This window comes from Nomia melanderi, chromosome 1 (assembly GCF_051020985.1).
Source record: "Nomia melanderi isolate GNS246 chromosome 1, iyNomMela1, whole genome shotgun sequence".
NCBI lineage: Eukaryota > Metazoa > Arthropoda > Insecta > Hymenoptera > Halictidae > Nomia > Nomia melanderi.
The window spans coordinates 26,955,326-26,972,743 of record NC_134999.1 but is presented as its reverse complement, the minus strand read 5'-3'; the positions used below and the strand labels follow the sequence as shown (position 1 = coordinate 26,972,743).

Genomic DNA, 17,418 nt, shown 5'->3' with positions numbered 1-17,418 from the left:
GTTACTCGAATTTGTTATAAATTAAAATTAATAATTACCTCATACGATATTTGTTAATTAATAACTAACTCATACAAAAGTCGCAAACATTTATCCATGAGAGAGTACTCTTCTTTCGCTGGAAATAAAAAAATACACAATTAGCACACAATAATAATACATAAAAATATTGAACAATTACTAAATAATGTGAATTATGAACTTTAATATGCGTCAAAGTGATGGATTTCGCAAACTTAGTGTTAACTACCTGTGCTAGACTTCTAGAACAATATTTTTACCCCACAAGTAATTTAATTTTCTAATTTCAAACGATTTTTCAAATATAACGCCATGTTTAGGACCCTTTTGAGATGTGTAATACTACGTTTTCGCTACTACATTATTTATGTATGCACTTGTCCAAGGATGAAACGAAGGATATTATTAACATTTGATTGTTAAAAAACAACTCATGTTGTTCAAGATTTTATTCACTGAATTTAAAGATAGCAGTACATCGTCGGATGAATCCTACACTCCATGAGAAATCAACCTGTAATTTTACGTGCTGACGAGACACAATTGGACGCAACTCTAAATATTACCTATGCATAAGAATCACTCACAGCTTAAGATTTTTCTGTTCCTTTTGTTCTACCACGAACTTCAGAACTTCATTAAAATACTTCGTAACAAAATTTCGTCTTCCATAAGTTTGGATATTAACACTAAAACTATCGAGCGTTTAATACGATTAACATGTAATCCTTATAAAAATTAAACAAACAATGGATTTTTTTCGGATTCCTCATATATTTATTACACTATTGGATCATCCCATAAACAATATGGTTTTTTATATTTCTTTTATTTTTAAAAACAAAGATAAACACAAAACTGCTTTTAATTTGAAACACATTCTTCTTTATCTTTATTTTTAAAAATAAAGGAAATACAAAAAATCGCATTATTTATGGGATCATCCAATATTTAAGTGAACCTAGTTATATTGAAAATCATTTCGAATATTTCGTATTTTCAAGATATGAATAATTGCTAAATGAGAAAACTGAAACCTGTCATTTTAACGGTAGTTGTAGTGTAAATTACTTAACATTTGATATCTAAATCGTACCGTTAATATGTCATCAATAAATAATAAAAACACGATACTATTCGTGAAGCATTGTTCGCGATGAACACTGAATACGCGCAATGTTATCTAATGACTACCAATCACAATCTGATCATTTCCCTACGATCTAATATCACGATTGAAATGTTAGTAAGCATGCACCGCCTCAATCTGCTAAAAGGAAGAAGACAGGAACAATGGAGGACAAGACCTTGGCATTAAGAACACCCTTCGCGCGGTTCACAACCTATCCAGGTGTTGTTGCGCCCAGTATTTACATACCTGAGTCGCATGATTATACAGTTTCAACATGTTGACCGCTACATCAATTAGAAATGTTGCAATTTTTTAACAGAACTTCGACCTTAATTTGATGGGTTTCATTTCACCTAGAACTACCACGCCCGTCGAAACGGCGGGTTTCAGTTTTCTAATTATCGACATTTTAAAAGTGTTATACACCTAACCCTCGATTTACGCAAACTTTTTCCATCCGAGCCTCTTTTTTACGCGGTAAATTGGAACACTATGTACGCAGTAGTTTTTACGCGATCTGAATTTAGTAACAGCAAATAAAATACACTTTTGTTTTCTAAAATGTCATTATTATTATTTCCTTTGTTAAGTTATGTAAAATAAATATGTATTTCTAAAACTTATACCAGCTTTTTTCTTCAATATTTTGTTTTCTCTTGTACTGACAGGCTCTATTAATTTTTGCGTAAATCGAGGGTCAGGTGTATATTAGGAATGATTTGAAAAATAAATAGGTTCACTTGAATACTACAATGAACATATGAAGAAATGAAACAAAATATATTGTTGCAAATTTTGAAAGGACTACATATTAATCATATTAAACTCGATAGTTCTGGTGTTAAAAAACACGATTTATTAGGTTTTACAAATTACGAGGACTTTAACTTTATGTTGATATTAAGCAACACTATCGGTAGATTATGTTTCACGCAAATATTTTCCACTTTCAATTGAAAATGAAAGGTGTTACAGAATTTTTTTCAATGGGTTTCGCAAGGTAAATGTCTACTCTATCGCATGCTGAAAGTAGACTTCCGCCACGGCGCATAGTTTATAAGATAAATTAAAAAATATCTGCAAAAATCGGTATGTTTCAGGTGCCACTTTTCCTTTCAGCATTGTTTAAACGTATTTAAATGTTTCTAATATTATTAAAATCTACATTATTATATTTAGGAAGGTTCACCGAATAGTACTATGCAAGAATAGTTTAACAAATTTTCATAATTAAGACACCGAAAATGTTCAGAATTGAAAAAATTGAGCTTTCTTTCAGAATTCATTTTCTTAAAAATTGTGAGTAATGGAAAAAACAGATTGCATGTGGGAATTCAGCATGAGCAATACTATGAAGATCATCCATTAAACCTTCTGTAACAAAAAAAAGTTAAAACTTGTAGTCCAGTGTAATCTACTTACGCCGCAATAATATTGTTCTACGAGTTCGGTGCTGTTAGTTACCCTTGGCGAACCGTTTAACGACAAGGAAGGACGTCAATTTCCTGACGGTGTCTCGGCGACGAACGTCTCAACTTCCGAGATCGATTTCAATCTGAAAATCCAGCTGGAAATTCACGCGATGTGCACGAGGACAGCGTATAAATCGAGGCGAACGACTTAACAAATGGATCAAGTAAACGCGACATTCCGCAAGGACCGCCGCGTCGCGTCGCGTAGCCCGAAATTATCGTGCATGAACGCTGCGGCATCGTTAATTGCGTTCGTACGACGTTAAGGACGCCCGTCCTTGCACCCCTAGTTGCACTCTGATTGATATGCGTGCCAGTTAAGAGGCCATTATGCTTCGAAGAACGCGGAGATTAAGCGATAGCATGGTTGTTATGAAAACGCTAAGAAAAACGAACTGTTACCGCGGGAAACACGTTTGTTCCGGTCTTTTAGAACCTCACGCCCGCCATGCTTCTTTTTTACAGCGTCAACGTTACATTATCTCCGCGCGAATGGAAATTTAGTTTCAGATATGCATACCTTTAACAGTTTTAACCCTTTGCACTCGAGAATATGTTTGATTGTAAATGTTCGTTATTTTCTGATGAAATATAAAAGGTAAAAGTACCAATAGTTAATTGACCAGTTAAGAAAAATGTTCCGCGTGAATAATAGTAAACGCTTGCTTTTTTATTAAATAGAGAGACTCTATGCGTGAAAATGCTGCTTGAACTTCTTACATTATCTAATGAAGCGAACATTTTTTAAATAGTTATATTATCCAAATTTTATAGGTTTTTTTCAAAATGCAATACTTGCATTAGAAGTTGACTATCCTCGAAAACGAGAAAACTTGTAATTAACCATATGTTAATCGGCAGTTGACTATTTATAGTATTATGAAACAAATGAGAAGAAGTTGTCTCGAAATTAGTAGATGTTGCAACATATCTATCGCGTCTTTATCGAAAGATTACTTTTAAAGACCTTGGTTTTTACGTTTTCCTGTAAAATGGTCCTCTAGTGATACCAGGTCAATTACTGGTGTCTTTACCTCACATCTAAGACACAATAAGTCCAAACAAAATTATTGTATTTAGAGTAGTAATTAGACACACTATGTTGACATAAAAACACCTAATATCAAAAGAACCCAGTCCGTGACACATGTAACGAAAGATTTACAATAAAACACATACTAATAGAATGTGTTGAAATGGAAATAAATCCACGAATCAAATACAATAAATCTTTAAAACACAGAGCAACAGAAACAAGCCGATTGAATTTATTAAAACAGTGGACCTGTGGAAAGAAATATAATAATCAGACGAGCATGTCGCTAATGACCGAGAAGTCGACACGATGTTAAATAACGAATGGAAAAAAATTAATAAATCTAACCCTTGATTTATACGGTGGATTGGTTCTCTGAAAATGCCGTGTAAATTAAAATCGTGCAATTCGAGTCCACAATTTATATTGAAAGGAAATAGACATGTAATAAACTTAACAAATCCATATGAAACAGTATTATTTATTTGTCTGTAAAATAAAAAATTATATGCATATTTATAAATAAAAATTCATTAATCCAACAAGGTTGCAATTCACGAAACAAAGAAAAAATTACTGTAATTTGTTTCATTTCTCTGACTTGACCGTGTTAAGGTGAAATGCAAGTGCCGTGTAAATGGCAGTTTTTCCGCTCTTCTTCAACCGCGTTAAACCGAAATCATGCAATTCGAATGCCGTGTAAATCGAGGGTTAAATGTAGTACTATTTGCAAGTAATGCAAATTGTATTTTTATAGTATATATGTCGTCACTTTGTATAAAATATAACATTTTGATTTTTCTGGTGAAATATCGATAATACTATTAGCAATTAACACAGAAAAATGTCGTGTAAAAATTAACCTGTTAACTGTGGAGTTTGAAAAATTTCTCATTGTGCGTAGAATAAAATCAAACAATAAAATGTATACTCGTCAAAGGCGGGGTAAATGCACCTATAATATATTCTAACGAAGAACCTATAATATATTCTAAAACAAACGAAGAATAATTACACGTTCATTTGAAAAAATAAATAATTCATCGTTGAAGTAATTAGTGCCATTTTGCGTTTTAAAATGACGTATATAATCGCTAAACGCAGTTAACTGGTTAAGCGATACCATCGTTGATACGAAAACAGTAAGAAAAAGGAACAATTGCCGAGGAAAACTCGTTCGTTCCGGTATTTTAGAACCTTTCGTTCAGCATGTTTCTTATTTACGGCGTCAACGTTACGCTATCTTCACGCGAATGAAAATACTTTTAGACATTTGGTTTATTTTTATTTATTTATTTTTATCTATTGTTATGTATTAAATTACTTTGATCGGTTTTATCGTATCATTAATTATGAATATATTTTCTTTCATATACAATTGTGAATAAATTTGAAACGATTACATATTTATTTCTTTAATTTCGTAATACGTACAGCCATTAACTGCAATTATTTTCATGACTGATAAATAATTCACAGATATTTTCCAATATTGTGATATAATTTTAAAAATATAAAATCGGTTCTTTCTAAATTGTTTTGTTGATCTTCTGTTTGGTAGTGGTAACTTGAGGTATTCGAAAACAATCACTATCATTAATGAAACTGTACAGATCCTCCACTTTCGTTGCAAAGAGCATTAACTTCACCAGAAAATTAGTTTTCAATCAATTCTAATTAGATTCTTAAAACTAGAACACATTTATAATTGCAACTCGCCTTATTTACGTTACAATCGAATATTCTAATATACTTTTATAAGATAAATAATAACAATAATGATACTAATACATTATATGTAGTTATTTCTAATATAGATTTTATAGCATTAAAAAATAACTTGAACATACATTCTGTATTTTATATTAACATATTTATTTGATATAAAAAATGTAATTATATAACATGTTTGTACGACAACGCCTGGGTAATGGATGAATAAAACAAAAGCTGTTTCTAATGTATCTTATCAACTATGTTGCTGTGCGATTCATATAACATATTAACACCATTTTTATGTGCATTTATATCAACAATATACTATTATAATAATTTAATATTTATTATCAGAATTCATTATAAAAATGTACTGTACAATCATTACCGTGTAACTAAAATATGAATATCTCCGTTTTACTTTCTTCAGGAAAACGTGAAGGCACCAGTGGAGGGAACTATATTGGTAACTGTCCAGTTTCAACAGGGGGTCCACCCAGGATCAGCAACGGTACCGCGAGTTACGGTACTGCACCTGGGGGTGGCAATATGACCCCCGAAGATCTCGCTCCCGATGAAGAGTTTGCCCTAGCTATTACACAGAAAGCTCAGGTACAAAGAATCTTCTGTAATGCATTATTATTTAACACTAAAAAAACTATTAGACGGGTTAACGTGACCCATTCCTGATTTCTTAATTTGCCAATTATTAAAAAAATAACAAATGTTTCTCTGAGAAATTATTAAATATATTAATTTAGCAATACGCAAACTGAATTGCAAACCAATTCAAGTTTTAATGGATGCACTGTTGGAGTTGCTATAGAGGAATTTCAAAAAGTCAGTTTAACTGCTCGGTAGGTTTAGTGTTAAAATCTTGACCTACAATATCGTGTCAGAATCGTGACGAAAATTTTAAGCTGAATTTGAGAAATCTAAGTGTCATTTATTTGTTTTAAGCATAAATTAAATATTACTTTTCTATTATTAATCATTAAACTTTGGAGTGAACGCAGACATAGAATAAATATTGAAATTGTTTCTTTACCTGTACTTTTCTTTACTTTTACTTTTCTTTCTATAAATGATTAACAGTGAAATAAGTAGTTGTATCGAGCATAGTTAAGAAATAAATCATAGGGCTTAACCCTAGGGGTTAACCTTACATCTACCGCTCCCTTGTACTATACGCCTCTCTCGTTAGCTTTATCGACCTCCAAACTAAAAGAACAGAGGGGCAAGGGGATTCTTCCACTCACGATGCTCGGCCCGCCTCGGCTTTTGACGCATGATCCTTATTGGCGTGCGGTAATAACACCCTTGCCTCTACACACTTTTAGTTTGTTGGTCCATCTAACTAACGTGAGAGGCGTTTAGTAAATGAGTGCATTATGTTTTATAGCGTTCGAATATTTTTATGACATCAAAACTGAGCGTTGATTCGTTTATTATTTATCTACAAAAAAGGTTTATAAATTAGATAACAAGTATTTTAAATCATTAATAAACAATTCCTACAATGAATAATTCCAGAAATTTTTAAAGTTCTTAATTTCTAAATATTATTATCGGTTTCTGCATGTTTAAATGAATTCTGGGATACAAAAGAAATCCATAACAAACGGCAATCGACTAGGTAATACACGTAAAAGAAATACTCAAGAAAATCATAATATAAACAATCTCAATCTTATTTCGGAATTATTGTTCTATTAAAAGTGTTAAATATCGGGAATGATTTTAAAAATAAATATTTCACTTGAATATTCTAACAAATACACGAAGAAACCGACACCAATTTATTGCTACAATTTGTATAAGGGTTAGATATTAATCATATTAAACGCTTGGTAGTTCCAGTGTTAAAAAAACTGATTAAGCTTTTTTTAATGCGACATAGACGTCGAAAAAAATATTAAACGCGTTCGCTACCAGTGTCACATATCTGTGACGATCAATATTTCATACTTAGTACAAACAAGAATAATTTATATTTACGCGTGTTTTCATCTAAAGTTACAACGCATGGTATAATGTATATCCTGCTACAGAGATTTCCTTTTCTTGAATATTATTTGTATTTTGTAAAGGCGATGTGTTTCATTTAATAAAATATTGTTTCTAACGGATATTGTAACCGAAGAGATTGTTATTGAAAGAAATTCTGATAGCGAATAAGTTAATAATGTTACTATTTCGAATGATTTAAGTTTTGAACATTTATCATAGGTGAATTTCAATTGAAGATTCTCTTCAATATATTGTTTGTTAACACTTCCACTTTTCCCTTAGCAACAAATTGCCACTTCATCAGAGAATGATGAATACATCCAATGAAAACGCTTTCGAGTGTAAAGAGTTAATCAATATTAATATATTAGTATATTATTATTATTTGCTATATTATTATACTTCTATATTATAATCTACTGTCAGTTTCGTCTAAGAGCGTATATATACGTTAATGATACAAATGGGTTAAGGAGATGTTTATTACATCATTTTCAAGGATAAAAGACATCTTTACACTTAGCCAACCGAATAAGAAAATCTCCCACTTTTCACTTAGCAATAAATTGTCACTTATTTTGTTCTTTGTTTCTTTTGTTATTTAATGAGTCTTAAACTCGGGATATTTGTAATTCAACAAATATCTTTCTTGCTTTCGTAAAACACAATTTTTGATAAAATTTGTTGAATGAGATCAATTAACCTGTTAATTGTGGAATTTAGTTTGAAAAATCTCTCGCGCACAATAAAACAAAAAAATGAGGTCTGCACTCATGAAACTCTGGACGAATGAACCTAGGGTAAAATTTAATGAAAACCTAAAACAAAAAAGAATTACATGTTTACATGGAAAAATAAAGAATTCATCGTTGAAAGAATTTTTCAAGCTTTAAGATGGTCGTGTATACACGTCAAACGCAGTTAACTAGTTGAAGTTAATGAAAAAGGTGATAGTTCTTTTTTAAACGGTTGCCTAAGTGTTAAGATGAAGTATCTTCAAAGAAATATTAACACTATTTCTTGAGATAAAATATTGAATAACAAAACGGATGCAGAGCAAGGGAAAATCTATCGCGGTGTTCCATTTTTTTCAAGAAATTAATAAAACAATGGTTACCCAGATTTCACGCACTGAAAAGGAATCTAACAACACAATTACTGTAGCGTTCTTGTAGTGCGTTTCCAAGTTAGTGGCTAATAACGTTCAGCCATTATTAATTACTTGCGATATCGCTGGTAAATAGCATCCTCCGCTGACTAATTTTGAAAAGAACCGATACGCTCAGTGCATTGAATCATAACTATTTTCTCTTAAGTACAAAGACGAATGGTTAACATCCGTTCAACATTGTTTTCCTAAAAGCTTGAAACTATTTTTACTAACAGCAGCTCTATTTTTAACCTATTGATGGACGAATGTCGCACAGTAGCCTCTTATAACATAAAGGTACACATAGTTAATGGCCAATCAACGTTCTAGATCGAGTTCACGTGTTGCAAAAACGTTATGGTGGAAAGTTCTCTCTATTTTAGATGTTCTTTAACAAATTAATTCTTTAAGGTATACAGAACCTTTAGCAGATTCTGTCAAATTATATACCACATGCTTAAGTAATAGAGAAAAAAGAAAGTACATACTGATATTTTGCTGTTTGAGTAATTAAATCATTTCTTTGGACTTTAGTATTCCAAATATGGAAGTTCGAGTTTGCCAAAATGTCGAATGTAGGACAATAATTTCGAATGCTAACAAAACTAATAAAAATATCGTAATACATCATTTTCGTTTCAAAAATTCAATTCAGACTTTCTACAACAAATTTTTAAACAAAATATCTATTTGATTTTTTTTATCCGGATCTTTCAGTAATTGCAAGTGATCTCGAAAACATCTGCATTTTTAATTTATGTACTTAATGTAAAATAAGATAAAATATTTCAAATTTATTGTAAAATATTGAAGAAATACCTACACTTTGGTTTGATAATTCTGAATGCGTAATATCTACTTTGAAACGCGTTTAAATGGAAACGACAAGAATTAGAACACCCGATTTAATTTTTAAATGAACTTCCTTTAATTTTTTGCAAAAGAATCAACAAGTACTAAAATTACAAATGAAAAACATCGATTGTACTAATAATTGTATGAATCATTTATTCAAGATAATTGAAATGGTCGTCTCTCCTGTACGGTAATCTTCACCGAAATTACCCTATATTGCAATTAATCCCTCGACCTACAATATTGTATCAAACTCGTGACGAAAATTTTAAACTAGATTTGACAAATCTAAGTGTTATTTATTCCTTTAAATGTGAATTAAATGTTACCTTTTTATTATCAATCGTTAACTTTTGGAGTAAACGTAGATAAATATAAAAATTTGTTCTTTTGCTAATAAATTATTAACGATAATAATTTACTTTCCTGTCACAGAACGTAGAAGAGCTTGGCAAGAGTTTAGCTTATGTATATAACGATACAAACAAATACAGTCCGGCTTCCAATTAATGCAGAATGCGTAGCGCGCAGATGCATAGTCCCACGGGTCCGTGTTCTGGTAACGGCAGGTATTTTTCGACGGGATTTACGTGATTCGAATCGTGAACCCTCGTAAAAGATGAACGGACAATAACATCCTCCGGGAAGTGTTTCGGTTTGATGAAACGAAGTACGTTTTAAATGAACTTTATTTAACCAGTTAGCTGTTTTTGACGAGTACACACGTCATTTTAAAACTCACAATAATACTAATTCATTCAACGATAAATTATTTATTTTTTCAGATAAACATTTAATTCTTCTTCGTTTTGCTTTAGTGTTTTGTTAAAATATATTATAGGTGTATTTGTCCTGCGTTTGACTAGTGTAACAATTCATTAATTCGATTTTATTGTGAGCACAATGAGAGATTTTTTAAATTAAATTCGACAGTTAACAGGTTAAATATGTTCAACTAACAATTTTGATTAAGTAGGAATAAAAATATTGTACTTTTCTATGATTTTATATAAGTGCCCCTTTTACTCTACCATTTTTGCGAAGTAGATATTTCAATGCCTTTAGAAAATCGTATATTCCTTCGTAACTAAATATTTTTCTTTAAAAAATCTTTGATTTTTCTCGCTAAAGGTCTATTTAAGACTTCCAAAAAAAGTTTCATGCGTTTATTGCTCCAGATACTTTGTTATTACAATTCATTTTACCCTATTTTTCCCTATTTATTACTTGGTATCGCAATGCTTACGTTATACTGTTGTTTAGTTATTTACGCTGTTAAACGTTTCAATTCAACATTAGTTATTTGACAAATTATAATTGTTTTCAAGTAATTTGGAAGCTCCAGTCATCGATGACCACCGTGGTAGTTAACATGTTTAACCACTTATTTGTTTTTTACGAGTATACTCGTCATGAAGAAATGACATTGCAATTTGCATTAAAAAAGTAATTACAATTTGCTGTTTAAATTGCAATTTTAGTGAATACGAAAATATATTTGTAAATTTTAAGATGTTTTGAACATTTGGAGGCAATGACGAAATGAAACGGACAAATAAAGAAATATAAATAATTATTATAAAAAAACTCTATATAGTGTGAACAAAGTAGTTGTTCTAGAATCGAGATATTGGTATTACAATATAATAAAATAATAAAATAAACATCGCAACTATAATGTGTATTAAATTATATTAATTTTTTCATTTCCGAGGTTTATAGATATTTAAAAATCAAAGTACTTTCAGTAGATATCGATTACACAAAGTTGACTTTTTAGCAAAATGGTACGTACTTCGCCGATCCAGCCCATTGTGCGTCTCTTCGTTAATTGCTCCGTTGCGAAATTAAAATCCATTGTGTTCGTAACGAGAAATTATAGGTTACTGGCAACATTACGAGCAAACGATGGCGACTTGCGTATCATCAAATTACAGAGTGGTAAATAGAAACAGAAAGTTGGCATTACAATTACCACGCTTACTGCATAGATATATTTACGAGTGAAAGAGAAATGGAATGTATAATTGGACACAGTGTTATTTATTGCATTAGAATATAGTATCTGGACTATTACTTTCTTAATAATGTTTTATATTATGCTAATCAATATAAGGATATATTAATTAGTAGAGTTTTTCTGCACTTCATTGTTCAATTCACTAGTTTCTCTTTGAAATTAGCATTCCTTCTCTAATGAACTGCTAACGAATGAAATCTTACTTGGAGAGAAACCTGTTTTGATTGTACTGACTTCGAATTCATACGACACAGAGTATTATATAATATTAAGTTTATTTAAAAATTGACAGTTCTATCGTTATAAAATATTTGCTGTTCAGTTTTTGTTTAGTGACTGCTATTTGCATATATTTTATACATTTTTGATTTTTTTAGCATGGTAATAAGATGTAAAAAATATTTTGAATTGAAAAGTTTTCTTATTATTTAATTATAAAGACGAATAACTTCAATCACAATTCTGAATTTATTATTATTATTATTATTATATTATTACAATATAATAATTCTACATATTACCAAACTAACGTATAACGTTACTATTTATTACATTAACGAAATTCAACATCACAAAATAACATACGCAGTACCCTTTGCCCTATGATTTCTTTTCACAATTGTGCTTTATAAAAGTACTTAAACGTTAATAATCTATTAGAAAAAAAAGGAATTTGTTACTTATTTTATTCATCACATTTACTTCAGACGTTAACGATTGATAATAGAAAAGAAATATTTAATTTATATTAAAAAAAAATAAATAACATTTAAGTTTGTCAAACTTAGTTTAAAATTTTCACCGCAAGTCGCATATGATATTATAAGACAAAGGGTTAATGCAATAAAATCGCATTGTAACGATAACAGATATGAATTATCTGAATTATATCAAAATACGATAATAATTGTAATGCGAGTTTACTGCATTGACATGTATATTACTGTTGGGACGGTGAATTTCATTGATCAATAAAATAATTAAATATTCCGAATAATAAAATGCGAACAAACGACCTTGATAATATGTGGAATTACTATACTATATCGCATACAAGATAAACTATAAGTTAAGAAATTTATTCTGTCTAGCAGATCCCATAAAAAACATCAAAATTAACTTCGTCAACAATGAGAATATTATACTGTAGATATTCTTGTATTAATGTAGAAATTACATTTGCTTCCATTTCGTTCAGTAAACCATAAAATTCTCATTGCATTTTAGATTTCACCCGTACGTATTCTTTTATCATAATGAAAACGATAGAATCTGTTACTCTCTATAATAAGAACCGGATAAAATATTACTACAATAAATTTCACATAAAAATTGTCAAGATTATCTTATTCTAGGCTTTAAATATTTTAATTCGCGATTAAATTTATGTTTCATTCATGTCCATACGTTTCACATACTTCACTAAGATAATGCGTGTAATTACAATAATGTGTTCCATATTTTATTGGAGTTTTTACGACTCAGCTAATGATGAAATTAATATTAATCTCATGCTTCATCTGAAATTACCTGTCGTTCTAGAAAATACTTTATTTTATAGATTAACGAAAGCTGGATAACATATATATGTAGACATAAACATAATAGAAGAGAAAGTAAAGACGTTAACCCTTATGTGCACAACCGTAATAACCACGTTGCTTGACAACCCAGTACATACCTGAGTACTCCAAGCGCTTGACTCAAGCAGATTTTATATAAAATGATGATTTTATACTCAAACTTTTGAGAAGTATATTAGATTTTATTATTATTACAAACAAAGTAGTATTTTATGAATTTAAATACAAAAAAAGTAATGTATGATTAGAAAGTGATCTAATCTTCAAGATTGTAATTGAAGTTTGTTGCGTATGTTCATATATTATTTTGATTATAAGAGTGGAAGTATGAGGGAAAAATACGTTCACATTATTCCGTTTTTTTATCTACCTTCCGATAGCTAATGCCTGCTTTGACACCATCACTCTGTCAGTCACACATTCAATATCAAGATTCTGTTGGTTCACATTACGTGTAGTACAAGTCTCGGAGAAACCCCGTCTCTGAGATTAATTGTTGTCAAGAACATTTATTTGTGGGTGGAATTGCTCTAAAAAGGTTTGGTAATTAATTTTTGTCGTATTGAATCATAAGAAATAACCTGCTCGAAAATGGAACTTTATCGTACAATTCTGTTTATTTTTTATTGCCTTCGGTACATTTCATAAGGCAATAAAAAATAAAGGGAGTACATAATAAAATACGATTTTCGAACACGTTCTTAGAGGAAAATATATTGAGGAAGTGGCTGGTTCCGTAAAAAGACGAAGAATACGTGATTATATGTGACGGGCGCGCGTAAATGATTACGAGATGCAATAATTGTAGGTTATCAATACAATAAATAAATGTAATTTACATAATACATAATTCATTTGTGTGTAAATAAATAAGTAATATGTTCATTAGCAAAAAAACACCTTTTTTTATCAATATTCGATTTTCCAATATTATCCAACTTATGTGTACCCGCGAGTAAAGCATATGTTTAGTTTAAATTCTCTAAATTTTTGGTTTTTACAAGAATCTTTATTTATCAAACGTATTTCAACTCAAAACTGTCCAAAGAAAGAGCATTTGGAAGGATTTTCAAATATTTTAACCAGAATATAATAAATTTTTACGATAAATTGGAAATGAATACCCGGGTACCCGATTATGCACATAAGGGTTAAATATTTTCTGCAACGTCTCAATAGAAGCGAACTACACGTATAGCAGCTTATTTAAAACTAAAAAAAAATCTGTAACGCACAGCAGTGGCGTATTCAAGTCATGAACTTGTGAATGCATGGAGAAATTATTGTCTACGTGGGAAATACTCCAAGTAACGCTTTCCGGTGTGGAAGTCGTGAGACTTCTCCAATGATTTTTATCGTTGCATTCCTTCCCTTGTTGACGCTAAAAAGGAGCGACCGAGTCTCCTATTAAGAAGTACATTCCTCGAAGAAAGTCGTTAACTCGCACATTGTAATTTCATTTACTTGCAGAAGTAAATGCTGCGAATTGTTGGCGTTCTACTGTGTAAATACCTACGTTCTACTTTGTGAGAAATATGGTGGCCGCAAAAGATACTGAAACTAGAATGAAAATTATTAAATTAAATTTTTAGGACTTTCCGAATAGACTTTTTTAGAAGCGATCTTAAATTTTTGAATCCGATGACCAGAATATGTATAGAAGGTAACAGATTTAGCAATCAAATTGTCATATTTTCTGGGAATTTAAATAGTTTTAAAAGCTGTGTGAGAAAACTAATTGCCGAGTGAAATTTCAAATACAAAATTTTATTTCTTTTTTGCTTATTATTTTATTATCTATTGTATTAGATTGTAAAACTCTTGCTTTGTAAACTTTTTACGCTTCATTTATATCTTTTCCTTTTCTGTACTAAGGAACATCTGCTCGTCAAATGAATAAATAAACAAATAAAATAAATAACTAAACTTGATATTTTGTGGTAAAAGTCGCTTTATATTAAAATTTGTTTATCTAATATATAGATTTAATATACAGTCTTTGATCAAAAAATTAGGGTTAACATATTTTTTACGTCACATTTTTCGCGGTAATTATAGTATTGAAAGTCCAAAAGATAATTTAATACTAATTTTCTCGTCGTAGTGTTAACCCTTTGACTCCAAAAGTACTTTACTGGAAATATTCAATATTTTCTAACGAGATACAAATAACATTCTTTGAAACTAACTTGACAGGAAATTGCACATAAATTGAGGAACGAAACTATTTTATTTCAATATTTCATGTATTGATACATTGTACAAAGTTTACTATTAAATATCAAACTATACAATTTTGGAGTCGCAAAGGGTTAAGAACAAGAGTTAGGCAAAGAAATTAAGCCTGAGTTATAAAGAATTAATATGAGAAAACGACCAGACAAGAATCGGATTGTTGATTCATTGCTGATCTTCACAAAGACGACATCAATGGTGGCTCCAACTTTTTTATTAGGGACTATATATGTATTATATATTTTTATATATATTTACCTATTTTATGAATTCATTCAGATAAGATGTATTTCTTTAATTTAATTTTGTAATTTAATTAAACTTCTATTTGATTTCTTTGTAGTTAGTTCACTTAATTCTTAGCTTAGACTTTACTATAATTCTTTATTTATCTACATGTTTTATTGTTTATTAACACCACTTTTGTACGTACAATCACTCGGATTGAGACAATGAATGAATATAAATATAAATAGTTATTTTATTACAATGTCATGCTACTTTCTCAGTACACAATAACTTATAACTTCATAACTTTTCCAATAGTTGATCAATATCGTTATTTTTTATGATTCGCAGCACATTTGAAAAATTATTGATAAAATAGGAACACTTTTCCTGTTCTATTCTCTACTTTAGATGTAACCTCGAGAAAATGAGAATGTCATTAAATAGAAATTAACTGATCAAAGCTAAGTGTGCTGAAAAGTTGAAGAAAGTTAATTAGGTTGAAAGATACTCGAAGAACGTCGTAACTCATAGTTAAAATTAATAATGCGCCCATTATATGCAAATAAGTGAGGTATACTTCTTAAAAAATTGTCAGAATTTGACTTTAATGATTGTTTACGCTTCTCGGCCTCATTGCCACAAACATACGTAACCGTTATTGAGCCAGCAACTATTGTCAAACACGAGAATGCAGTTTCTGTTATTTCGCGAATGGTACAAACACCATTGACTCAAGGTTCTGTCTTGAAAAACCAGATTTTTTGCGATGGAACTTGGTCCCTTAGCATTGAACAACTTTCTAATTAATGAAATGTTACGATCTTGACAGGGCAGGTAGCGTTACCGTTGCGTAACTCCACGATATGAGACGACGAGCCATTTTTTATGCCCTTAAATTGCATCGAATCAACAGACGTCGGTTTACTGCGCAAAATAATGTATATTTGTTCTGTTTCCATTTTTTGTTGAAAATATCTAGTAAATGTATAGTGCTGAAAAATACTGAATATAAAGATCTTCAAGGAATTACAATAGAAACGTTGTAATACAAATTAATGTAATTCTACTTTACTTTTAACCTGAATTCTACTGAATTTTACTAAATTACTTAATATTCTGTGGAAGTTTTTTACAAAAATAATCGAATTTACTTAACACATTCGCATCGGGCAATTTTTACTAAAACTTTCCTATAAAAAGGAGTATTTTGTTGATATACAAATATTTCAACATATGTATGTTAAAACTGCGATAATTATTTTTGTAGTATCTAGTATTTTAACATATTCGCATCACAACAGAACGTTTGTATAAAAATGTATATTTACATGAACTTCCGCAGTCTAATAATTTTACTATATGCCCATACTTGTCTGACAAAATATTAAATCCTATATCTGCTATCAGCAGATTTTATTATATAAATAAACATTTATAACCCTGCATAAATATTGTGAAAGATGTATTATTCACGTGCCGCAATATCTTTCCAGATAAAAGGTACGCCAATTAAAAGACATTAAAAGAGAAAATTGAATATTAACACGTGAAATCGAAAATCTCTAAAGTACAGGATATTAACGATTTCCGTTTGACTTCTTAAATGCAAGTAAAATCGAGTAATAACTAATAATTACCGATGAATATAATTATTACAATTTATTATTTATATTTACTAAAAGACGCGGATGTTATTAATAACGGTTATTATTAACACAAACCAAATTTATTATATCAACCGTAACATATACATCTCAGTCAAATACAATTATATTTGTTCGTAAACAACTACTGAACCACATTGTTCTAACATCTGGTTATCCGAACGGATGCGTTTAATTTCAGAAGAAACGATATATTGAAAGGTCTATACGACTGGTTTCACGATGAAACTTTCTCCTTTCCATTAACTCGATCATAACTTTCCTGCCACGTGTGTACTGAATTACACAATTAC

General features: G+C 30.2%; 1 protein-coding gene across 22 annotated transcripts in view; it reads left to right on the top strand.

Moving 5' to 3' along the window:
* LOC116428533 (uncharacterized) overlaps window positions 1-17,418 on the top strand; it is a 55,750-nt gene that overhangs the window by 19,804 nt on the left and 18,528 nt on the right. For all 22 annotated transcript variants that reach the window (XM_031980280.2, XM_031980278.2, XM_031980281.2 and 19 more), the window contains one exon: window positions 5,808-5,989. In XM_031980280.2, coding sequence (XP_031836140.1) covers window positions 5,927-5,989 — 63 coding nt within the window. In that variant the 5' untranslated portion in view covers window positions 5,808-5,926. The remainder of the gene's footprint in view (window positions 1-5,807; window positions 5,990-17,418) is intronic.